Here is a 26,390-nt window from a genome sequence, read left to right on the forward strand (position 1 = left end):
AGGGATTTTTAGACTGTTTTTTAAAACCATTTATTAAGAATTTTGTAAATTCCAACAACATTGTAGAGGCATAAAAACAGTACCTGTATGGCCTCCTCAAGCCTGTAATGCTGGGAGGTATGGAGGAACTTCAGAAGCTCCTGCGGTTCAAAGCGGCACATCAGGTCCAGCAGAAGCTCATAAAGTTCAGACTCCAGAGGCAGCCGGGACACGGGCTGAGATCCTTCTCTGAGAGAGACAGTGACAAGGACAAAGAGTCCAAGATCAGGAGGGACAACAGAAGGTCTGTAGTTATCAAACACAAGGGGAAGGAAGCAAACCGTACTGAGACTCAAGGAGGCAGTGGAGGAACTGGAAAAGTAGAATGTCGTCCTGCAGAGACACACACAGAGAAGCCTTCTGAAATAAACCACTTTACTATATACAACTGCTTAATTGCTTGTTAACCCTAATAATGTCTAAGCCATGATTGCAACTAAATGCCTGTAGGTCTCTAGAAGAAGTGAAGATGTCTTTCTGAAGTTAAAACTGAGTGTCAGAATAAAGCAGGTGATTGAAGTGAGTTTGAATGCAGCATGGTTGTTGGTAGCAGACTGGTCAGTCTGAGTGTTTCAGATAATGTTTATCTGCTGGGTTTTCACACAGAACCATCTCTCATATGGTCTAAAAATAGTGAACATCCAGTGAGCTGCAGGTGGAAGAGCAAAGACAGGTGGGTGATGTCAGAGGAGGACACACTCAAAAGACACAGGGTTGATCTTTTGAGGTAACAGGAAGAAAACAAAACCAAGATCTGAACAACACCATCTCTGACTGGTGTCACTGTAACTACTAACGAGTTTACTTTTACTTAAGTAACTTTTTAAAGAAAATATACTTTTAGAAGTATTTTTTTTTACTTTGCAGTACTTTTTACTTTTACTTGAGTAATATCTTTTTTTATAATGTATCGCTCCTCTAACCACTGTGAGTAAACTTCACAGGATGAAGAACAAACATGTTTTAACCAAAAATTCACCAAGGACAAACACATGCAGTTTCATAAGTTTTATATTAAAATAAACTGATTTGGATTTTTTCTCTCCTTTTGCTCAATTTTGTAATTATGTTATTTACATTAATTATTTTCATTTTGATCTATAAAATACAAAAATATTCACCTTTCTTCCTATCTTGTTCCGTTTGTTGATGTAATTCTTAAATATTAAATGATTGATGTTCTGATCGGTGACTCAGCACTTGAATCACTCAGTACTTGAATCATTTTTTAGCAAACATTTAGTACTCTTACTTGAGTAATTTTTTGGAAGACTACTTTTTACACATGTTGAGGGTTTTACTGCTGCCAAATTGTGGATTCAATTTAAACCTACCTGAAATATATTAGTTATTCTCTGTAGCAAAATGTAGATTTGAGCCTAAAGTTTTATCTCAGCTCTAAACCTAAACATCACACTGAAAGAGGATGCATTTAAAAAACGGAATTGAAAGCTTTGTGTGTCTGAAGTGATGATGATGAGATCTTTACCTGCAGCTCAGAGATGATGGTCTGCACCTCTTCTGTGAAGTGCCACCCCACCAGGTCAGCTAATTTAACAGGATCCAGACTCACCAGTTCCTGTTGTATAGTACGACAACACACCTGCTGCAGAATGACTGATGCAAATACAAAGCAGGATGAAGCCGTAGTAGAACATGTTCGGTCCAGCCAAAGCATCTCCCTGAGAACGAGCTGCTGGGAGACACTGCACTCTCCTCATTACAATCTGACCATCAGTCACAGCGCTCCTGACCTGCATGTGCTGCAGCACCTTCTCCTTGACCTTCAGCTTCTCCTCGGAGCTGTAGCCCGGCATGGACATTAGGTTGTGGATGTAGCTGAAGATTTCCGCCTAACACGCAAACACAGCAGAAAACTATAAATGACTGATTTCAGTAAGTTAAAACATGATAGAAAAGCAATAAAAAAAGAAGAATCCAATATTCTGCACAAACAGCACATTTACGTGAAATCTGAAGCTAAACCTAGCAGGCGTTTGAATTAGCCCACATTTTAGACTCAAAATAATATGTTAAATACTATTAATAAAATGACTAATAATCAACATATTATTTTAGCAGGAATAATTTTTGCTTTGCTAGATTATTAATATGGTACAATGAGAATCTTATACTTCTATTTCTATTTCAGTACACCTAACTAATAATAATTAATGTTGGTGAAAATGTATGAAATCTGTACACTATGTGCGATCCAAACACCTCGGTACCTTTCGAAGTGGGTCCTGCAAGTAGCAGTCCACGATGCGGTCATACAGATGCTTCTGCTCATAAAGGAACTCACAGATCTGGTAGCTGGAGGGCAGAAAACACACAGCATTAAGTAACAGAAATAACCACTGGTGAAATGGAACATCAGGATGTAATTCAGATTTCTTCACAAGTTAAAGCTGCAGAATGTAACTCTCTCTCTCTCTCTCTCTCTCTCTCTCTCTCTCTCTATATATATATATATATATATATATATATATATATATATATATATATATATATATATTTGTTGAAACTGTCACCATGTCATGACAGTCTGGGATGAGACAGATAATCTGTGAAAAATTTGAACTCCTCTTCCTTCTCCAAGTGCTAACTAGAAACAACCAATCACAACCAACCAATTAGCACTGTCAATCACAATCTCATGTGGTGCTGCTCATCCACCCTTCTCCTCCACCCTAAACATGCTGAAGTGATTTTCATGTTTAAGCATCAGATGTAGATAACCATGTTTGATTGGTTGCTTACAACTTGGCTTTCTCTGCCAGCGTGAAGAGCCGCTCTTCGTTGAACTGGACCACCCCCCCGACCTGCAGCAGCTCCAGCAGAACCTAAGCAGAGAAACAAACGATACATGTCAGAGTCTGTCCAGCAGATTGGCGGGGAGATGAGTCACGCTTAATAAATGACTTAAAGATAACCAGCACCGCCAGTCCACCCTTATTAAGTCAGAATCCATCTACCCTCCAGGTAGATGGATTCTGACTTAATAAATCTGAAATATAACTTTTGACACCAAACATCTATGTTTTTCTGTACGTCAGAACCAGTGATCCTCTGTTAAACACAGGAAACAAGATGTTCCAGCCCAGCAGAAAACAAAGAGTTCTAGTTCTAAGCTGAGATAAGGAGAGGACATGAAGTTCAGCTGAGTTCCACATTGCTACAATAACTGCTGCCAGCTGAGAAAACAGAAAAGTGACCACCTGCCTCTTCTCCCCTCTCCCCACACAGGCCTTGACCTGCCTCTCAGAAGACTCTGTTAGGACAACAAGATTCATTTCCCAGCAGGACTCGCTCCGTGTTGCTGCTAAAAGTACCAGCAGCAACAAGAAGCTGCTTCAGAAACCATGCTAGTACTGAGGTTAGTTAGCTCGGCTGGACTGACCAGAACCACATAGAGAAGCTATGGAGTCAGGAGGACGATGAGAGACACCAGAACCAAAGAAAATGGCATGAAGTTCTCTATCAAAAGCAACCTGGACTTCCAGAACCTCAGCAGAACCACAGGCTGGTCTCCTCAACGAGACGCTGCACTGATGCAGGAAGTCATGCAAGTTATAGATATGAACAGATTTTTCAAAAACCTGACATTTGTGTTCAAAACATCGTTTTTTTTTATTGATCTCGTGTAATATTCTAATTTTCTGAGAGAATAAATTTGGGATTTTCTTATCCAAGTCAGAATCATGAAAAAACAGAGTACTGAAGACCTGAAATTTATATAATATGGCTTTTCCCTTTTGAAATGAGGGATGCAAAATATAACTCTTTCATATAAAATTTTTTGAGCTGTGCCTGCAGAGCACTGACTGATGTTTATTAACCGTTTTAAAGCAAAAGTACATTTTTCACATTTCCTGCTGTGTGGCAAGAATCCATAAAGAACAACATAAATGACTTTATAAACAGCACACCTGGACTTACTGGATGCAATTCTGTAGACAGATACTTTCTATTTTATGTTGAAACAAACTCAACAATTTCCATTTGTACAATTTTTATCTTTTCTCCCTCGTTCAACCAAAAACAGCCCGGTGCGTTGGCCTCAACTAGTCCTTTCTTTTTTTGAAGGACAATTTTGATTACGGAGACTTCTTAATTCTTTTTATTTGTTTTTTTTCTGTTATTTTGTTTATTTACTTTGGATATTTGAAATGACTTCCAATTCTTATGTTAAATATTCGTTACAATTTAAAGTTTATTCATCTTTGAATGTGTTCTTGCATTATTATGCCATTACCATTATTTTACTTGAAAATGGTCTCAAAACAACAATGTCATTGTTTATCGCAATAACTTCTGGAACATTTCATCATCCAGAAAAATTTGTTATTGTGACAGAATCAGCTGTTTCTACATCGCAGTGGTCACATGACTCGGAACATGACTCAGAATGATTATCTATTGAGCTACATTTTCATGTTAAAAACGAAAAATATGAAAAGCATTTTGTAGGAATAGGTGTGCTTGATCCTGCATATTTTCAAAGACAAAGTGTGTGACACGGTTCTACTTTGACATGTACCTGCTGCCGTTCAGTATGTCGAGAGTCATCGTCAGGGCAACACAGGAACTCCAGCACCTGAGGAGACAGAAGTCCTTCAGACACGGAGGACAGACAGAGACACAAGGAATTCAACACCATGCCTGTCTTCCATCTGCTGTCACTGCTGCAGAAGAATATCTCAGCTTGAAGATGCAAAAACACGTTTCTTCAGCTTAGAACATTCTCAACCTGTGAGGTTGTTTTGATGCAGAGGGAATATATCTGGTCAGATGATCATTTCACTTCCGTCTCTCCTCTTTCTGACTTTCGGTCTGATTTCAGCTGATGATGTCACTGAGCTGAAATGTCTGCGCAGGAAGCTGACAATATGAGCTGACACCACAAATACTAAGCTTCTGAAACCCATGAGTCACTTAAAAAAGGAAGGCAATGATTTTAAACCTTCATTTGCAGATGGATGCATTTAATTTAAATCAAATATTTTATTCCACTGTTTTTGTGTCTCTGGAGTTCATCTTAAAGGAGATTTTAAGGACCCTCCAGTCTGTATTTATTGCTTAGTTTCTGTCATTTTGGGTTCATTCTTAATGGGTGGTCCCCTTGGTGAGGCTTCAAGGTTTTAATGCGTGCACAACAACTTGGGAAGTGAACTTGATGTAAAAACAAACAGCATTTCCTGATGTCAAAAGTACCGTTTGCAGTAATAAATCTAGTTGTAGAGAATTGTCTACATACCTGATCAAAAAGGTTCCTGTTCACAAACAGCGTGTTGTTTGGCTTGGCCAGCTGGCGAGCCAGGAAGGTGAAGAGACCACCGACTTGGGAGGGAGTGAAGTCAGGGTTGTCCACCATTACCTTTCATTAAAACAAACGAGCAGTGTATTAATTAATGCACAAAGGAAAACAAACAATAAAAGTGAAATTAATCATGAAAGATTTTCAGACTCTGGTCATAATCTTTATGGGTTTCTCAGAAGGTCTCAGTGGACAACTAGCAGTTGTAAACCTCCTGAAGAAGCTGCATTTTGGCTTCCTTTCTCTCTTCATTACAGCAGATTCAAACTGTTAATAAGACCTGAATCTCACCTGAAGTAAGATGTCCACTATCCTCTGTTGGTACTCCAGGGCCTGCTTATCGTTCTGGACATCATCAAACGTCTGGAAGACATACACACAATTCTCCAATCAAGAACATATTTTCTTACTTCAGTCAGCATTAAACAAAGAATCCTTCCATTTCTGAAAGTAATTTGATTTTATGTTCTAAAACAAAAAAAGTGGAAAGTTTAGAAATGAGTGGAGATTTTATTGGGTTTTTTCAATGATGAAGGCAGTATACCACGCACAGCCAGTGCTTAGATTATAGATTATTTTGCTGGACAAAGTTTTTGCGATCACCAATAATAAACAATAAGACTGTTGTTTTAAGGCCATTCTCAAGCAGGTGCTTCTTTGAGAAGCACACATTCACTTAAAATGAATTAATTTTAAATATCCACAATAAATAAACAAAACAGCAAATAAAATTACTTATGAAGCCTCTGTAAACAAAATTGTCGTTCAACAATAGAGCTAGTTGAGACCAAAGCACCAAACTGAAAACATTTAACATCCAGTTTTTGGTAGAAATAGAGAGAAAAGAGAAAAATGATAAATCACGCAAATAGAAATGATTGATATTTTAATTTATCATGTGATTAATTGAGTTATTGCTTATTGCGACAAGCCTATCGGTGTCCATATAAGAGAATATATTTTAAAGACTTGATGTCCCAGGTGTACCAGAATACAGCATGAGCTCGTGTTGGAAAAATCCCTTCTCATCAATGGAGATTCCTCTGTCATGCATAAATGTACAGAGTTTGGTCTGACTGCTCCAGGTAGCTGGTTTACATTTAGATTGGCATTGTTTCAGGTGAGCAATTTAGCTCAAACTCTGTGGCTTATTGTGGTTGAAAAATTTTTTATCTGGCATAAAGTTTTGTATTTCAGGTTATATGTTTTATATTTGTGTCCAGATGCAAAACAACACTTTATTAGTTCACTGGAAACTAACTGGGGATTTTTGTGTCAGTTTATATACTGAAACCAATCTGAAATCGGCCAAACTTTCAATAAAAACCTACAAAATAAAAACATAGTATAACTAACAGCTTGTTAATGACAGTTGAGAGACAGTCAGAGAGAAATCTCACCATGGCAAGGACATTGAGGAACTCCCGAGTGTCAAAGTGGAGGAGTGTGTGAATAAATGGGAAGACTTCCTCCTTCTGTGAGGAGTCGCCTGAATGGAGACGGATCAGGAACTCAAACACCTGATCAGACACAAGCAGAACACAAAAACAAACAAATGTCAAACAAACCGCCTGCTTTCAATAACACCAGATACATAAGATCATAGAGTGAAGTTATTCCACATCGACATGCACAACGAAATGAGCATCAACACACTGTTTTTGTTGAAATGCAGATTCCTGTAGGGACCAAAAGATTGCTTTCACTGGATTAAAATACATTTCTGAAAACCAGTAAAATAAAAATCAACATCACTTTATTTCATGAGTTGTTCTCACAGAGTACTGGTCGTCTGAACGGTTGACCATACCTGGTATTTGACCTGAGCAACCAGATCTTCAGGGATGTCTCCAATCGGATAGGCTCTTCCAGCAAGACAGCAGCTTCATTCACACACACACACACGCACGCACGCACGCACGCACGCACACACGCACACACACACACGCAGAGATGTTCACTGATCAGAGCACATTGACGCAATTTCTGATTTTAGTATGCAGAGAGTTATTTTTCAACAGGCAGTTTTATTTAACATGAAACACGCAGCTGAAAGTGGAGATGCACTGATTTGATATTGAAAAAAAATTCTAGATGGGATATCAGTGACAATGTGCCCAATCCATAAGGTCAGATCTATTCCGTCTAATTCTATGCTTTGTGCTTTGAGCAACGTTACGCTTTATTATTTATTTTATATTACATTTAGAATTCCTAAATATAATTTAAAATAAAAAGTTTGTTGCAGTTTATTCTTATACGTTTGACCAAAGTAGTCAATATACTGTTTTTGTCACTTTCAGTTCCTTCATTATTTATTTCACTTTGGCTGTTATGCTCATATTGTGCTGACTGAACAAATTAATGTTGTGTTGTTTTTGTATGTTTGACCAAGCTTGTGAAGCTGTTGGCATATTTATGTGTGCTGTACTGGTGCAGAGTTATCAAATACATTTGTAATTTGGTACATTTATGTATGTGTTTAAAACAAAAGAAACATTTTAAGCCAATCTAGCTGTTTTTCTGTATCAGATCAATATCAGACGTTACTAAAACCTCAGAAGTGGGTCAGTGCATCCAAAAGACTCCACTGAACTTTTAGCTAGCTTTATTCTGATGTTTCCAGGCTAATCGGTTATTTAGTAAAACTTCAGAAATAAGCCTCAATGGAACAAATACAACAAAACTGGTGAGGGTGATACAGACGTACATTAGAGCAAATAAAACACATCAAAAATCAATAAAAATGAAAAAAATATGAGTTTGTGTAGTTACAATATTCTATGCATTTTTGTAAGTACAGATACAGGCTAAGCCTCTAATATACAGCAGTTTGACACACGCATCAGGAGGACTTACCTTATGTAAACTAGTAATTTATTCCCCATCACCACATCATCACCTAAAGAAAAGGAAACACATGTAAAAAAAAAAAAAAAAAAAAAGTATTTAAAAATGTTTTGTGGCAAAATACTGACAGAGAAGAAAAAAAGAGAAAAACAATCGAATAGAACAGAAAAGGAAAGAAGAAGGTGCAGGCATCACCTGTTAGGCTCCGTCCCTCTCTGACTCTGGGACCAATCACTGAAAAGAGTTTCTGAAATAATAAAGGACACAGTTCAGGAGGGCTCTTGATCCATTATACCAGAGCACACACAATGCAGTTTAGATCTTCTGAAGTATATATAATTTCCTCAATTAAATGGATGATGAAAAAACTGACAAAGTAAAAAAACAAAAAAAACATGTTATCTAAAAGAAACACTGAAACATTGGAAAGCTGAATAGCACTTTGAACCAATCTGATAACTGAAGAACCTGAATAATCCTCAACTTCCAGTTCAGTCAGTCACAAAAACATGCCGTTTGTGTGGAACTTGCCTCCATCGGACTACTGTAGTCATTCATGCCTCGGTTGAAAATATAGATCACTGCATCATAGAGCTGGTTGTTCCAACACACCTGGACCACCTTTACTCATTAAGGCACACAGACAAGAAGAGACAACATGTCCAGGCATTCATTCTTCATACTTGTTGTGTTCTACATACAGGATTCATCGTACATCTACACACCTGCTGTATGTCCAGACTGGTGACATCCAGATGGACAATACATCTCTCCAGGCTGTTCATCATACCGTTGTCATGGTAATGTGCCAGGAGATCCTTCATAACAGGCGTAGTGATGTGACCAAGCCGATTGGCGACAATGTACGACTCCAGTGACTCCAGGAAGACGCCCTTAGCAACCATATTCTCCACCAGCCGAGAGTACAGTTGGTTGAAGAGCAGGTCACTGTGAAACAAGGAGCTTCACTCTCAACGGTCAGAGAACCAACACTGACCACTTCATGGAGGTTGGAAAATAAACCACCAAACACTGTCAGCCTCTTCGTCACAATCTTAAAATAGAAATTGTGTGGACTGCCTTATTGTGTTAGCTCTGGTCTTTGCCTGTTTTTTGACACCAAATGTGTTGTGAACATAACAGACATCAAGCACTTTGAACTGCCTTGTTGCTGAAAATGTGCTATATAAATAATATTACCTTCAACCTACCTTATTCTTTTTGTTTCGTTGTGACACTTAATTATCAGATCATCAGAGAAAATTAAGTATCCAACAGAAATAACCCAAATGCAGTTTCCAAAAAAAAGACACCTGACGCCCAATCAAAGTTCAGGATTCAGCAATAAGAAAGAGAGACTGAGAAGAACAAAAAAACCACAAAGGCCTGTCTCACATTTACCAAAAAAAAACAAAACACATCTGGATGATCCCAGAGACTGCTGGGAAAATATTCAACAAGTGGAACTGTTTGGAAGGTGTGTGTCCTGTTAAATCTGGAGTAAAACACAGCATAAAAAAAACAAACACACAGCGACAGTCAAACATGGTGGTGGTAGTGTGATGGTTTCATGAATTCTACTTTCTGGCAAAAAAAAATCTGAAGAACGTTATTTTCTTGATCTCAAACACATTTAGTGGATGAAACAGGGCAATAATCCAAAGCACATGAAGTTCACCTCTGACTGTTTTTAAATGACGGTTCTGAAGTAGTCTAGTCTTGACTTAAATACAATTGAGATGTTGTAGAGTGACCTTAAACAGAAGGTAATTACTAGCTCACATAGGACCATGTTAGTTAGTTTTTGATAGATGTTTATGACTTGATGAAATCTGCTGGGTTTCCTTAGATAGAAAACTTTTTAAACTACTCTGAATAATAAACCGGGGTTAAAGCATTGGTTGATAACTAGGATCAATTGGAAGGTTTGTGTGATTCTACTCATGGTCAGGCTTTGTCCCTCCTTTAGAAGGTCAGCGTCATTAACACAATCAGCCACAGCATGAACACACACATGTACTCACGCCTTCTGCAGCAGGAGGCAATAATCCACCAGGACTGGCACCACTTCCTGATCCAGGCACAGAGATAAACATGGAACATCGATTTCATTCACAACAATCAAATCAATCTACTGACATTCCAAGTTTTAGACCAGTCCCTTTTGGTCATGCCAGACACAGTCAGAGGCATAACAGGCTCAGCTCAAGTAAGTAAAGTGATAATGTGTTCATCAACACCGCAAGGGGAGGCGGAGCCTTTACAACCTGTTTTCTCACTCATCTTGTTTGCAGAATGGCGACTGTTAAATGGCAAATGTTCTTCTATTTTTTTTATGTCTATGTATTCGACACCATTGAAAAGCTTAGGATCCACACTTTCAGAATCGGTAAATAACTCAGAATGCCCACAGAGGTTTTATTTTTAGGGCAGTGTCTGCACAGTACACTGCCTCCAGTTCATCCTGCTGCACTTTTAATTTTCATGGCTTAGTTTACCATCTGCCTTAATGACTGAAGCTACATGTTCATTTTTTCCAGTTAAATTTGACTAAAATGGGAAGAAATTATTGTATTTCATTTGTCCTTTGTTTGGTAAATATGAATCCCGTTACTTTTGTGAAAATGTACTGGTTTAGGAAAATCCTATTAAGGTTTTACACCACTGGTCTTCCTCCCCATGGATACATTTGTCTTATTTTTATTTCATTGAGAGCTGTTGATCTTATTGTGAACAAAATTGCTTTAATATTCCTAGTAAGTAATGTCCACCCGCTGAAGTTTGGGTCATTTTCTCTCGTCATTCATCCACTCACCTTCATGTAATGGATCACTAATGTCAATTTGGTAGCATAACTTATTTTATCACACTGTGATAAACAGTTGCAGTACACTAATGCTGGCTAATGCTGAAAAAGCAAGAAAAAAGGGGGTAATCATGGCATCCACTGACTGTAATTTGAGCCGTCACATTATCCATCATGTTTACAAACGAACATTCGTTCCATACAATTAAAAACATAATTAAATGTCGTCATCAGAGGTTTCATATTTGGTCACTTACTGATTATTCTCACAGTTAGATTAAAAGTTCTAATAAGCCAATGTGTTTCCATTACCTGGAAATGCTGCTCCATGACCTGCAGCTTGCCCTGTTCTGGGCATTTCTTCACAGCGTACTCTGTAAAATGGAGAAGAATTTCTACCATCTGCAAAGACAAGGTGTTTCAAGTTTGAAAAACAAAAAAACCCCAGCAGATTTTACAAAGTGTATAAGAGGTTAAGATACTCACCTTGTCGCTGATAACCGCCTTCCTTCTCTGTGAATCTCCATGAAGGCCTTAAACAAAGAAAAACAAAGATCCAGAAAGAAAAAAAAATCCCAGCTGTTCTTTTAGTATGTGATCAAACCATATTTAAAAGATAGTTTATATTAACATTAATTATGACCACACCCACCAACCACAGCCTTGGCGGTGCCTTCATGGAAGGACCAGGCCAGAGACAGAGCCTCAGTGAAATGCTCCTGCTTCAGTAAACAGTCCAGACGCTGGAAACAGAGAACATGGGTTGTCTGGGTAACCATGGAAACCCACAGGAAACACACTGAAGATGTGGCTGTATGCGGATGACACTCAATTGCTTCCATGGACGTCAGGTTTATATTTACATCCTAATATTTCTGTTCTTGTGTACTTCTATGACCCTTTAGCTTCTTTAAATCTAACAAATTGTTTTGTAAAATGATCTTCGTATGCCTATAAACAGCAATACTGCCTTTATCATAACAACATTATACCCTGATGAGCTCATCCTCACATATAACTCTATTGGCTGAGATCGATTACTTCCTGCCTTAAAGTTAGAGCCATATTCTGACTGCTGCCATGACAGTTGAGGGTTTTATGCAGACATGTGACACTCACATTCATAAAGATGAAACATGATGCATACCTCTTTCCAGTTCCTTAGGGACATAATGTGAGCTGACTGCAAAACAAGCAAATCAAAGCAAAGCACACACTGTTAAACAACAAGATCAAGCAACATTGTGCAAATAACATCCATATGGTTGGCAATGATCAAAGAATTTTTTCAAAATAGTAACAATAATAGTAAATGTTCCTGTGTTTGTAGAACTGCTGCTGGAAACATTTCTGCTGGATTTCTAGATTTGGTCATGTGACTTTTTACTACCCAGCTAAACACACACATACACACAACTCCAATAAAACACAGTAGAGTTTGTGTTTGTAACATGACAAAGTTATAAAGAGGCCTGAATATTTTGCACAAGCTAGAAAGCTGAGTTTTGTTCTGTATTGAACAGTGATGGATGAATAGACACAGACTAAAGCTAACAGCTACCTTGGTACCCAGGCAGACGATCTGTCCTGCATAGCTTGACAGTGACTGGTAGCAGGCCTTTTCTCCAACCAGCGCCTAAAACACAAACACACAGATTTTACAATCTAAACACATGAACAGCAGATCTGATCGGCTCAGCTGGTGTCTTAGGATGACCACATGTTTAATAAATCACCGTAAAACTGACTAGCACTGATAGCCATTTTAGCAAATAGTAGCTAAGCAGGATTTGTCATTTCAGAATTCTTAACTTTCACACTGCAATGTATTTCCAGCATATTTTGAATTTTGGAATATTAAGCATGCTGATGTTAACTTCAGATTCTTTAACACACCTGGAACCAAATCAAACTCTAAAACATGGCATTTTTCTGGATTCTTTAAATCACATGTGCCCACATGTGCCTATGGAAGAGGCAGATTTGACCCCTTTACACCGCAGATGCCAAATTGAATAATTCTAAATTTCTTGTAAATTTTCCACAAAAGTGGTCAAAAACATCGAGCTTAAGTGATGCTAACTCCCACCTGCAGGTGGCAGTATTTCTTACTTTTACACCACTGCTGCCTCACTCCTTATTTGTTGTCAAGTTCACATCCATAACAAAAAGTTGCATTTAATGTCCTACATAAGTACAAATATTGCACAATTCCTTGTAAATATTTCTAAAGTAGAGCCACAAAATTTGTGACTTTCAAAGGAAAAAAACAAACAAACACAAAACAACTGGGAAATTCTGGATAGATCAATGTGAAAAGATGTTCAATATTATTTCAGTCTAAGAAGTATTTATTGAATGCAGATACAGCTATTTATTAATATTTCAACAGTTTAATGGGTTTTATCAGAACATTCTGCAACAAGCAGCTATCTAGGAACATTCATGATCTTGATGTGGCACAAAACAAAACTGAGTTTGACTCCACTGCTTTAAGTAATTTTAATTATGTTATCACAAAAATAAAAAAACAGCATCGTCAAAGTTTGGTTTGGTTCCTGAACAACATCAGTGAGTTTTAGCCACAATACAGCTAAAACAAAAATATAAGAATCTGGTCCAAATGCGAGTTTTTGAATGAGTGCGTTTTAATCCGTGGGTTTTCCGTCAGTTCCTCTAAAACCAAAACGATCACTGAGAACCAGAAGTGAAGTTGTGAATGTCATTTACACAAAACAATGTGTGGAAATCTGAATTTAACTCTGTGATTGCTGACTAAGGAGTAAAGATCAGAACTTAAAGGTTTTAACATACTTATTATGAGTAGAAAAATGATAAAAGCCCGTTCTGTTTACAGACATTTCCACGGCAACGGGTGTCTGTCTCACCAGAGCCTGGGAGACGTTGCCTCCAGTTGCTAGGGACTTGAAGTGCCGGCTGTTGTAGACCAGCTGCACCTGCTCCAGGTCCAGCGTCTCCAGGACGTCCTGGGTGGGTCGGTCCACCACGTGCAGCTTCTCATGGCTGTCCAGCAGCACCAGGCTGCAACTGTTGATCCACTGCAGACACAGCAACAGCAGCACACAGACCCCATCATGTTTTCCCTGCTGGCACCGCACATCATTCAGCCAACACTAAAAATGAAACACTTTGCTCGCATTTAGGAACGCACAAAAAGAACCTTCAAGGTAGCAATTGAATATTATTTTATCCATCAAATCAAATCAGTTTTTATCTGTATACTGCCAAAATACATCAGTCAGTCCCTCCAGCTTTTTTATCATTCAACAAATAAACAGATCATCACATATTTATGCGTTATTGCATAACTGTAAGTTTATTGCGAATTTTCTACAAAAAATGTCAGAAACAGCAGGCTGAAGTGATGCTAACTCCCACATGCAGCTGGCAATATTTTTCAGTTCTATGCTGCTGCTGCCTGGGCTTTACTTGATGTCAAGCCACAGTCTGTGATCGATTATCGCAAGTAACAAAAAGTCACATTTAAAGTTGTACATAAGCGCAAAAATTACAAAAGTTTCTAGCAAATATTTCTAAATTAGCACCACAAAATCACCAAAACAATGTGAAATCCTGAAGAGACTGATCGATGTGAAAAACTGCTTAATATTACTTCATTTTAATTAGAACTTGTCAAAACAAATGTTGCTGTTAAAACTCCCTAGTTTTAACAGTATATCAGTTTTATCAATACATTCTGAGAACATTGGTGGTCTAAATGTGACCCAACATGAAAACCAGTTTAACACCCTGATCCAGAACAGCGCTCGTCTTTTCTGCTCTGGGTTTTTTTTGGCTAAGCTGAGGTCAGAGCTTACGTTCAGGCTGATGATGTCACAACTCAGCTGCAGCTGTCTCTGCTTGATCACATGGATGGTGCCCGTCTCCTCCTTCTTCACCTGGATAAATCAGACCAGTTTAACCTTCACAGAGAACTCCGAAAAGAGCAGTTCATACAACGGTTGGTTTATGGAAGAGACTTGGACTAGGATTAAAAGATGCATTGGTTCCAAAGGTTTACTGGCAAATCTCCTCAAATAATCTAACTGGGACTGTAAATTGAGATTAGAGTCAGATGATGGAGAGGATGGAGCTGAGCAGATACCAGCAGGAAGTGGACTGAGTCTCCTTTACAAAAGGCTAGCATGGGGTTGACCGTCTTCTGGACAGGAACAAACTGCCAGGCCAGCTGAGGCACGCTGCTGGGATCAGACTGAGGAGAGATGACGTCAAAAACAAATGTTGCTGAAACATTAAACAAAAAACCCCCCCAAAAAACAGAACACACAAACTTTTAATGTTCAAGTTTCAGAATTAGAACTAGAATTTCCTCCCAGTAGCTAAAATAGACCCAGGTTATGCAAGTCTGATCTAAAACACTTAAGTGGGACAAAAATGAGAGATGATTCCATGCTAACAGACTAGCAGGAGGCTAGAGGATCAGACCTTAGTGTAGGGAAGAGTCATCCACACATTCAGGCTGGGCTTGAGTCCAATGATCAGAATCTGATTGGAAAAAATCAAAAAGTAAAAACATCAGTAGTTCTAACATACATGTGTGTATTTCTGTCTTCACAGGGACTTTGAATTGACTTCCGTTAATTTTTTTTATTAATTTCTATAGCCTGGCCCTGAATGTAGCTCTAAATCTAACCAGTATCAACTCAATTTACACCTCAGTTCTAGACCAACCCAAAAACAACACCTCTTCTTATGGGGCCCGAGCTTTGGGTACCATAAACACAAAGTAGCATGTATTAGGAAAATGGTCCTTACACTCTATGAAATCAAAGCAAAAAAAACACACGCAAGTTTGTATATCTACCCGTATTAGGACTTTGCATTACCTTCTATTTATTTTAGTAACTTTATTTATGCCTAACATGGACATTTTACCTAACCCTAACCATTACTAGCTTATTCCTAACCCTAAACTTAACCAAAATTTAATTCACACCTAACCTCTAAACCTAAGCCCTCCCTCTCTAAATCTCTAAATCTACATATTTTCTCCGATTGTGGTTTCCCTACAGCTCAAATATCCTCAGTCAAAGCGTGGATACACAGAGAGTAGCTACTTCCTGGATCAACAGAAAGTCTGCCTTCTCTCAGCACAGGGCATAACTTCATCTTGATGTGTTAAACGATAAAGATGAAAACAATCAGGGGTTAAAAACCCCCTTAACTCCAACCATAATGACCCACCTGGGTCAGGAGATAATCTCATCTGGGTCTGGACCCATGGTCTATTATCTGATGCATGAAGCATCTCTGCAGTCGTTAACAGCAGGGTTTTTCTCCTGGCTTCTGGCCCGCTGTTGTTCTGTTTCTTTCTGTGCACTGGGAACACTGAAGTCCATACCTTGGTCAGGGAAGCCATAGCTAGGAGAGAGTAGCATGTGATGGGGTGGTCTCTGAAGTCTGGAGGAGTCCGCAGCGGTTCTATACAGCACACCTCTCCTTTAGAGCCGCTGAAGAGACACCGTGAGTCGCATGAGCGCATCCCCATCACCCTCCTGGAAGGAAAAGCAATAGTATTTCTGGTCATTTATCGCGTCATTCATCAATTATTGTGATAAATTTACTAGAATGATAAAAATTTTGATTTATCACTGTCACAATAAATTTCAGTTAATTATATTTAACCCCCCCAAAAAACTGTCTGCATTGTCAGGATTGTTACCTTTAGTATTTTATTTTTTCCACCATTTTTTCATTGAGAACATCAATGAGGCCTGTCACGATAACTCATTTTGCTGGACAATAAATTTTCCAAAAAGTTATTGCAATAAACAATAATGTTGTTTTGAGATCATTTTCAATAATATAATGGTAATGGCATAATAATGCAAGAACACATTCAAAGATCAATAAACTTTAAATTCTAATGAACATTAACACTGGAACTGGAGGACATTTTAAATATTCAAAATGTCCTTTTGTTTCTTTTCAAAAGAAAAGAAAAGAAAAGAAACAATAAATTAAATCAATTATAAAATCTCTGTTAAAATTTTTTCCTTCAAAACAAGGGGTTAATTGAGACCAAAGCAGCAGACTGAAAACCTTTGTCATCCAGTTTTTGGTAGAAAGAGAGAGAAACAATAAATCATGCAAATTGATATTATTGAGCTCGTTATAATTTATCATGCCATTAATTGATTGAATTGAATTAATTGAACAGGCCCAGTATGAATAAATATAAATAAATGATTGAATGCAGTTAGTGTGAGCAGTCTAGTGATACAAATCACACTTTTTTATGTTCACAAAATAAATAATTCTCATAGTCACTTTTGTTCTTATCACAGTAATACTATAAAATATCATGATAAAACTTTAAGTGCATATCATCTGTTCCTAAGCAAAAGGAATCACACACATACATTACAGCAGAGTAGGTTTCTCTCAAAACACTCCTGTTTGGTGTTTTAATCCCACTGAGCCAAAAAGGTTCCACTTTAACAAACATTTCATTAGAGTGCTGTTTGGAATATTCTCGTTTTCATACAGTTTTGTTCATCACACATCATTTTAAAAAGATTGATGGAAAATGTGAGAAGCCTCTCTATAAACTGCAGGTTTTCTGGACAGAAATCATTTGGTTTCAGATTCACTTCATTTACCTGAAGGTCAGCTCAAACACAGACCCTCCGCTGTCGTTGCACACGGCCAGAGTTGGGTCATCTGTGAACTAAAGAAGGGGGGAGGGAAGAGGTAGAAGTTAGCTGACCATCATCCAGGTATAGATCCGTATGGTGACTGTGTGTCTGAGAAACAATCATCACATTTATCCCCAAACATTTATTCTGACTTGCCTCCTTCAACAATCCTCATGCTCTCCTTTCATGTTGAGTGTTTTCTGTAAAACCTTTACCAAAGTGTAACTTCACAAGGTGCTTAACAACAACATCATTTAAGCTTTTTTGTTATAATTTGTTGGGAGTTCTCATAAAATTACAATTTTATTCTGGTTACATCATGACTTTATTCATGTATTATTTGGACTCTATTGCTATACAACTACTTTCTTGTAACATTATGACTATATTCTCATAATTTAGAAAAAAATATTAGCCTGGCTGTAATACTTTGTGGTAGAGTTGACCTGAATTTAAAATCCAAATGAATAGAAGCTGTAAAACAAGAACGTTTGTCAAACAAGATGGCTGCCCCAGGCATGTTGACATCACACTGGACTATGGAGACCCAAGGAGAGCATTGGTGAAAGAAATCCACATTTTCCAAAAAGGAAATCTTTGAAAACCAAAAGTTTGATGATTCCATAAAGTTGATTCATCGCCCAGCTCTACATCAGGATAGTTAATAAATCTTCAACAAAATGCATATATCTGGACTTTTTAATAATAAAGAAATGATTAATGAGCAGGATTTTTGGGACTCCCACATTTACTGTATAATTGAGCTCATCTGCATGGTGCATGATGGGAACCAATCCTCAGAGGAACTTGAGAGGAAGTTTCTTTCTTCAACCTTCAGCCTGTAATCATTCAGAGCGTTCTGCTGAGCGGCTCTCACCTTCACATGCAGTATGGCCGTCCCTGGAGGATGGGCATCAGTGATGGTCCTCAAAAGCTTTCCGTTGGCGAGATCCCACATTGTAATCTGACCATGAATAACAGTTAGGGAACAAAGAACCAGTTCTATAAAACCATCTGTACACAGTTGGTCAGATCTGGAATCAACTGGATTCAGAGAGCTTCAGCATGAACATGATGAACTGGATAACAGCCGGTCCAACTAAAACAACTTTTTTGGGAAACTTCTGCACAGCAATATAAAACTGAGTTCTGTTCAATTTCTTCTTTTGGTTTGCTGTATCTAATTTCTATTCCACTACACCAAGGCTCCAGGCTAAGGAATGTTGTCATTTCTTCTTAAAACCAAGCCTCTCTCTATTGTTGTTCTCCATTGTAATTTGAATCTGGACAGACATCAGACTGCACATAAACTGATTTCCTTTCAAGAAGCCACAAATGTTTAACGTACCTGACCCTTGGCAAAGCCACATAGCAGACGTGAACAGTCGTGGTTGATGCTAAGAGCCGAGACGGCGCCGAACTCCGCTCCGGTTGTCTTGCTGCCCAGACAGAGTCGCAGAGCCTGGTTGGTGTCTGAGGAAGAAGGTTAAGGGAATGTTTACTGGCTTTTACCTGAAAAATGTTTAGCATGACATTGTAAATGCATGTTTGACCCAGGAGCAGCTTAACAGCATCAAACAGCCCTGTAACACCAAATGACATGGGCACAGAGGGAGGAACAGAAAAAAATAAAGCTCCAAGTGGGAAGCAAGAGATGCATGCATCAAGCTAACATGAACAAACCAAAGGCATTATGGGACATGATGCTTCCAGCAGGCAGAAAATCAAACCGCAATAAGCATGATCATCAAACAGGCATGGCCGTACCTTTTCCTGCTCAGGCCGTCATTAAGTCAGCAGGATAAAGAAACATTAGTCAGCATCAACTCATTCACTATGACTGTAGTTCTATATCTGGTACCGTTTGTAAAGTTACATAGTAAAAAAATTAACAGCAATGATTTGGTTTAATTAGCAAAAATTAGAAAAAAATTTCAATTTTCGCCATGTCACTCATACATTTTTAAATGGTAGAGTTCCAAACTGGATATTTAATTCATATATATATATATATATATATATATATATGTCCAACTTTCAATGTTTTCTACAGTTTTACGACATAAATGCTCCTACTAAAGCTAATGAAATGGACTATAATCCACAGTCACTACATCAACCATGTGTATGATCAAATCACAGGGATGGTAATTCTTCCAATAAGATTCTGATTTGCTTTAATAGAAGTGCTTTGACACCAACCTAGTGGTCAAAATGTGAACTACACTGAACCGCATTGAAATTTGCAGATAAATTCAGTGAATAATCTTAACTCTGAGCTGCGTTGTGCAATAAAAATATGTATTTAGTCTTCTAATAACTGACATATTAGAACAGACAAAATGTGACAGACATTCTTACTTATCTCTAATTTTGGGTATGAAGCTTTTTAGATACACTAAGGAATCGAGAGTGATACTAGTATGAACTTTAGGTACAATTGTAAATCCAACTTTGAATCGAAATTTTACGTTAGAGTACAACAAATAATAAATAAATACTGGTTTATTTCATTTTATGAGTACATGCCCAAATACAATATTTTTTGTATTGTAAAACAGGGAATAAAAGCTTCTAGGAAATAAGAGTAAATGAAACTTTCTGTATTTAACTGTATTGGAAACACTGCAAGATGAAAACCATTGGTTGTTCAAAAATACACGTTGAGATTCAATTTGTAACACTCATTTCATATTCCAACAAATGGGCTAGAACTCCATAAAAATTGAGTTTTTATGGAACTTTGCAGTACTTAGCTGTACTTGAAGGAACTTTGCAGTATTTAGCTGTACTTGAAATCCTGTACGATAAAAAAGCAATATTTGTTAAGAAATATTTTTTGAGTCGTTTTTAAAGTCTTGGTTGAGCATTAACATAATCAACCAAATAACAAACATCCTGAGATTAAACAGTTTGTAGACTTGTCAAGTTCCTGGTGGCTCTAATTAGTGTCATAGCTAAACATAGCTAAATTTATACCAATGACATGCGCAATGCTCAAATTTATAATCTCTAAGTACATTTATAATGTCTGGTTAACAGCAAAAACTTAGGCTTTTAGTGCAATTGGATATAAATTTGAGCATTAATGGGTTAATAAAAGAAACCCAAAGATGAAGAGGAAGTATTGGTTTAGTTTATAATTTAACAATACTCCGAGTAAAAATATATATCTTCACCTAGAAATTTATGTTATGTAATTGGCATCTGGTTCTGGATTTACAACACATGGCTCTCTGATGTCAACATGGAGTTTTCTCAAGTTTCACATTCCACCTTTAGCTTTTCTGATCATGGGTGGGAAGTATGAGTCTTATAAAATATAGTCAGAATGAACACTCTAATAGGTTTAAGGTTCACTGGCCCAACCCTTCATACTCTTATTAAGTTTTTTCATTACTATTATAATAGAGTTGGAAATTTTAGAACTGAGATCATTCTGTTACGAGCGACAAGAGTATAAATAAGAAGCCACAAAATAAAGAATACATCTGGTTACAATAAAAGTGGAATCACCCATGTCTGATCTTTATCTGTACGCCTGAAACTGAGTTATAAATTATTTAGAGTCAACATCCCTTAATGTCATTTGAAGCAAACTATGAAGGATTAACACATTAACTCACCAAACACCAGGGCAAGACCATGAGATGTTCCTACGGCAATAACACCAGACATGGCCTGAGCAAGGGTCAACAAATACACAGATTTCAGTAAGGATCATATGCACTGATGACAACAGATGGTCTATAAATATAAAAAATGTGATTGAAATATCTAATTCTTCTGCAAACAATTGAACACATCTGAGCACTCTGAAGTTCAGTATGTTCTTCTGTAAATGAGCAGCATCGGTTGCAGTACAAAATAATCAATCCATACTTACTATTGCAGTGGGCAGCCCAGCATCCACTTTGTCCTATTGAGAGACACAAATGTTCTCGTCATGGCCAAACAAATACCAGGAATAAATCGTGATGGTGTGTTAAATTAATAACTCTGGATGTGTGCAAAACTGTTCCTTACAGCAGCAGCAACTATCTGAGCAGAGATGCCCTTCAGCAGGCTGAGGCGAAGAACCGAGCCGTGAACTGCTGCGTTCTGATCCAGAGTCCTTCTCTTCCTACAGTCAGTCACGTCGTCACACAGAACAAAGGGACACGGAGGAAAAATATGAATAAACTTACACCTGCAGAACTCTGAGGCTGGAAACATCAACATGAAGGGGAAAGGTTATTTTTCTAGACATGTTTAAGTCATTTATAATTTATTAACTGCTTGGCTTTACTGAGCACTGCAGTGCCTCTCCATACCTGACGATGAATCATTTTAATGTGTGTGTTTTTTTAAGTCTCTTATCTCCTGTGTAATTGATTAAAATGTTTTAAAAGTAGTCTCTGCTATTTTAATTATTGCATGTCTTCAAACTTCTAACTCCAAGTACCTTTTTTTTAATTTAATGATAATCTTAGTTTATCGAGCAACAACTTCAGTTAATTCGTTCTCGTCACCATTTCATCCAATAAATGATGCAAATCATCAACCAGACGGAAAACAGCTTCATCTGCAATGTTGCTGATGTCCAGTGGTTCAAAATTAAAGAAACAAATCATTTACAAAACAAATACTATAAGATTTGATTGTTTTCTTTTTTGAGTTTGTCTACTTACTGAGCTAGAATTCCATTGTATGTTTTAGAAAACATACAGAGACGATTCTGCTGCTTTGTTTTTGATGATTTATGTATAACAAAGTGAAGGTATAGTAAGTTTCTGCTTCTACCTCTGGTATTTTTGGTTCACACTATGTGTTCTTGGTATTATTAGGAATTTAGACATGATCTATTTCTGTATTAGTCATTTTTTTCTTTTTAATACTGTGCATTTGTTTTCTTTCATTTTGACTTGTGTATGGATTTTTTTTTAATTACTGAAGATGAGCTTTCAATTTTATATTAACATATTATTCATCATTTATGTATTAAATAAATACATTTACATGCCAACACAAACCCCTGTATCTTTATTAATATCCATATATTTGCAATTATACTATATAACTTCAACAACTTTGCCTGTTTATTAAGTAATTTTAACATTCAGTTTAAAAATATTTGCCTGAGGCCATAACTTTCCAAGTTTTCTTTAAATCATCATTATTTCTATTGAATCAAATATCTAACTTGAATTATTCAATCAACAAGATGCAATTACATACCTATGTGCTAAGCAATCTATTCTACTGAATGGAATCATCCCAGTAATGCGGGTAACAACGTTAAATATACCATATCTGAAAGTGACTTCAATACTTATGGTCACCACAGGTGGTAGAAGGTTTGGACAGTTTTCAAAGTGTGTGTGGTCTTGCCGTTTGAGGTGTGCCGGGTCTCCGCTATCAGAGCTGGCCAAGGAGGACGTGTCGTAGGACTGAGCGTCCATGTTGTCCGTGTTTAAAAGGCAAGTGTCCTCCAGAACGAAAGGGTCCTCCTCCTCCTCCATCTGTAACACTCAAACCCAGGTCACACACAGGAAAGCTCAAATTCAACAAGTGCAAACCTGACCTTAACTCAGAAACACACAAGTTCCAAAGCTGTTGCCTCGGTGTGAGAGCTCACACAAAATGGCTCCTCTATTAACCCTTTAACAGCGTTTTTACCAGCATTGCACTGAGAAGTACCTTGTATAATAAGCTGAAAAAAGTGATGTTTGCTAAATGCTGCTGGTTAGTCTGTAGGAGCAGAGTGGAGGAGTTGCGGGGAAGGGCTGCTCTGTGAGGCGGAAGCTTGGAAGGTTGGAAACTGCAACTCAGAGGTGGAGCTGCATCTAGAAGGCGGAGCTAGATCCAACCAGGCATTTTGCACAGCTCAGTGGTTGCCACAGAGACTAAAGGATTTCTCAGATATGCATGAAAAAATCACGACAACACTCCGGGTTATGTTTTTAATAGAGATGTGCCGATCAGGTTTTTTCCTGCCGATACCGATACCGATCACCCATGAGGGCCGATCACCGATACCGATCACCGATACCGATCACATAATTATTATTTTTTTATTTTTTTATCATAAACATTATTACGTGGAAAAAGGAACCATGAATTCACCTTAATTTAGACAAAAACTTGTTTTTAATAACTTTTTCCAAGAAGAAAACTAAACAAAACAGGCATTCTGCAAATTGTACTGCTATCAGTAATACTATCTTTAACAGACTGATAACATATGAAGGCTCTGAAGAGGCTAAATAATGCAAAGAGCCAAAATAAAACCTCTCAACATTGCCAAAAAAATTCAAGTATTAAATTTAGCATTCAAAGGCAAATGCAGGCTCCATTACAATAAACAATCCTGAGTTACTGAATGAAAACTTCCTGATAGCATGGCGGCTAGCTGATTACTGCTAGTTCTGAGTGGCTGTTTCTGACTAATAATTATGCAGTAATTATGCAGAACAGGGAGGAGATCGATTATTTCTTTTAGAGATTATCTGTCTCATGTTAGGACAGCGAAAGTTTTAATACGTATGTAAAATGTATTTTTTTTAAGTTAGATCAGTGTTTCTCAACCTTTTTCGGGCCAGCGCCCCCCCAGCCTTTATTCAGGTCCCTCACCGCCCCCCACCAAAGAATTTGTAGGCTACTTGCACTGACAATTATTTTATTATTTAACGTTACTATCATTATTGTAGATGTTTTGAATTGTCGCACCGATTACGTTTTCCCGTACACTTCAGCGCGCCTTACGCTCCTTCACCTCGCGCACATAACGGGGTAAATGTAGCGAGTTTTGCCCTAAACGTATCGGCGTCTGGAGGAGGGGGCTGGGGGAGGCGAGCGTATGTTTCTACGCTCCTTCGTGGGGGGGTGTCGATTTATGTTTTCGCATCCTCCTGAATAATGTGTAGTTGCGTCCCTGCCCATGGCACTTCAACAATATTATTTTACCTTTTATCTGGAAATAGTGTCTGTTTATTCTTGCCATACAGTCTCTGTATTAATTATTGCTCGAAAGGTCTTGCCATACCAGTTTATTCCTCTGTATTTACTTTAGTTTCTTAGTTTATTCTTGCATTTTGTTCTTCATTCATTTCCATTTAGTTTCCTTTGATTAGTATTATCCTCTCTTGGTTTATTGCTATGTCCACTTTAGTTTATTTCCTGTTGCTAAATTTATTTTATTGTTTATTGATCATCAGTAATATTCATTCATCACCTGCTGCGCCGCCTAATCGTCATGTGTTTCACATCATGTGTTGATTTTTCACTGTTCAGCGTCGGATTCTCTTTTTTTATGCCATAATTCACATCTAGTTCTTCGCTCCGTTTTGCTCGCTTCTCATGTTTCAGAGTTTTACGCAATGTGCGCGGCGGTTTTTTTTTAAACTCCCTAAGGTGCAGGGCGGTCAGGAAACATCGATGGGGGAAAGGCAGTCTGACATAAACCTTTTAAAACAACGGAAACAATCTCTGCATTCTGATTATTGACATTTAAAAGTGCTGTGTTGTTCTATCACCCCCGTTTCATACCGGACCACTTACAGCACCGTGTTAACGCTATAAAATGAATGCTCTCTATCATATCACCCATGGAGGAATATCTTTATATAAATGGTTTCATTTTTCAGAGGGATACAAAGTCGTGATTTTAGTAATTACATTTTGATAAGAGCGATTTTCTGCTGTCCTTCCATGGTAGCGGGCAGCTTTCAAACAGAAATAAAAAACTTTTTAATATAAATTGCTGCTTTGACATGATCACAGAACTGCCAAAACATATGTAGCTACATAAATGCCAGACAAAGTGAATCACAGCAGCGTCATCAGCCGGTGTAACCTGAACTGATGCGGAGCGGAGCTGCGCCATGAAGCTACAAACACTGAATAGAAGAAGAGCTGCCATCGATACAGTTGCAGCCAAGCATGATTTAATGTTACACAATACAGTTTTACCAAGTTGCTCAAAGTCTAAACTGGTATTGTTGTGGATTTAAGGTGTAAAGTTTACCTTCAACCAAACGCCCCCCAAAGGCATCCCAGCGCCCCCCTTTTGTAAAAATGTCCGCTAGCGCCCCCTGCCGTCATCTGAACGCCCCCTGGGGGGCGGTACCGCCCACGTTGAGAACCGCTAAGTTAGATGCTGCAGCTTTAAGCAGAGGTTCGGTGTGAGAGTCACTACCAGGTGGAGCAGAAGCGGCGCTCCGTTTGTGAAATATTACTACCTGTAGCGCGTAGCAGCGGTTCAACAGCGAGAGCAGAACCAGCGCCTTACATCGCAGCTCGAAGACTTAAATAATTTTGCGGGTTATTTGTTTAGCTCTCTGACCGTCATGCTAATAATCCGGGTGAGTATTTGTAGCGTTGAACATATATTGCTTTACCTGCTATCTGATCCTCCGTATGTCTTTTTTACTGCAGTGAGCCTCGATGTAGCCAAACTCTGTCAAGTATGCCATTGTTTTTATGTCGTATTAGCTTCGTTGTGTTGATGCATTTTGACGTGCTTCAATTTTCCGCCACAACACGCAAACTTCCCCATTCACTCAGTGTGTTATAGTTCAACATCGCTTAGGATTTGTTGCTGCACGTTTACGCAGTGTGAAGGAAAGAGGCGACCAGCTACACAGGCAGGCTGCGAAATGAGATGCAGGTGATGGATATCGGCAGCAAGAGCCAATGATCGCCGATCACCGATCAT

General features: G+C 38.1%; 1 protein-coding gene across 2 annotated transcripts in view; it reads right to left on the bottom strand.

Moving 5' to 3' along the window:
* vps8 (VPS8 subunit of CORVET complex) overlaps positions 1 to 26,390 on the bottom strand; it is a 37,125-nt gene that overhangs the window by 9,095 nt on the left and 1,640 nt on the right. The window contains exons 3-35 of one of the 2 annotated variants that reach the window (XM_008429134.3): positions 23,066 to 23,196; positions 21,722 to 21,818; positions 21,582 to 21,614; positions 21,322 to 21,376; positions 19,044 to 19,168; positions 18,573 to 18,659; positions 17,660 to 17,727; positions 16,399 to 16,552; positions 15,483 to 15,542; positions 15,142 to 15,249; positions 14,855 to 14,935; positions 13,904 to 14,074; positions 12,577 to 12,651; positions 12,163 to 12,198; positions 11,668 to 11,758; positions 11,502 to 11,548; positions 11,328 to 11,417; positions 10,234 to 10,280; positions 8,935 to 9,157; positions 8,741 to 8,830; positions 8,405 to 8,456; positions 8,219 to 8,261; positions 7,170 to 7,242; positions 6,760 to 6,879; positions 5,651 to 5,722; positions 5,300 to 5,419; positions 4,583 to 4,639; positions 2,803 to 2,885; positions 2,271 to 2,355; positions 1,794 to 1,892; positions 1,529 to 1,618; positions 326 to 396; positions 84 to 228 (exon numbers count right to left, since the gene is read on the bottom strand). In XM_008429134.3, coding sequence (XP_008427356.2) covers positions 84 to 228; positions 326 to 396; positions 1,529 to 1,618; positions 1,794 to 1,892; positions 2,271 to 2,355; positions 2,803 to 2,885; positions 4,583 to 4,639; positions 5,300 to 5,419; positions 5,651 to 5,722; positions 6,760 to 6,879; positions 7,170 to 7,242; positions 8,219 to 8,261; positions 8,405 to 8,456; positions 8,741 to 8,830; positions 8,935 to 9,157; positions 10,234 to 10,280; positions 11,328 to 11,417; positions 11,502 to 11,548; positions 11,668 to 11,758; positions 12,163 to 12,198; positions 12,577 to 12,651; positions 13,904 to 14,074; positions 14,855 to 14,935; positions 15,142 to 15,249; positions 15,483 to 15,542; positions 16,399 to 16,552; positions 17,660 to 17,727; positions 18,573 to 18,659; positions 19,044 to 19,168; positions 21,322 to 21,376; positions 21,582 to 21,614; positions 21,722 to 21,818; positions 23,066 to 23,196 — 2,979 coding nt within the window. The remainder of the gene's footprint in view (positions 1 to 83; positions 229 to 325; positions 397 to 1,528; positions 1,619 to 1,793; positions 1,893 to 2,270; positions 2,356 to 2,802; positions 2,886 to 4,582; positions 4,640 to 5,299; positions 5,420 to 5,650; positions 5,723 to 6,759; positions 6,880 to 7,169; positions 7,243 to 8,218; positions 8,262 to 8,404; positions 8,457 to 8,740; positions 8,831 to 8,934; positions 9,158 to 10,233; positions 10,281 to 11,327; positions 11,418 to 11,501; positions 11,549 to 11,667; positions 11,759 to 12,162; positions 12,199 to 12,576; positions 12,652 to 13,903; positions 14,075 to 14,854; positions 14,936 to 15,141; positions 15,250 to 15,482; positions 15,543 to 16,398; positions 16,553 to 17,659; positions 17,728 to 18,572; positions 18,660 to 19,043; positions 19,169 to 21,321; positions 21,377 to 21,581; positions 21,615 to 21,721; positions 21,819 to 23,065; positions 23,197 to 26,390) is intronic. The other variant, XM_008429136.3, reaches the window with a different exon arrangement.

The sequence above is a fragment of the Poecilia reticulata genome, chromosome 15 (assembly GCF_904066995.2).
Source record: "Poecilia reticulata chromosome 15, P_reticulata-male-v2, whole genome shotgun sequence".
NCBI lineage: Eukaryota > Metazoa > Chordata > Actinopteri > Cyprinodontiformes > Poeciliidae > Poecilia > Poecilia reticulata.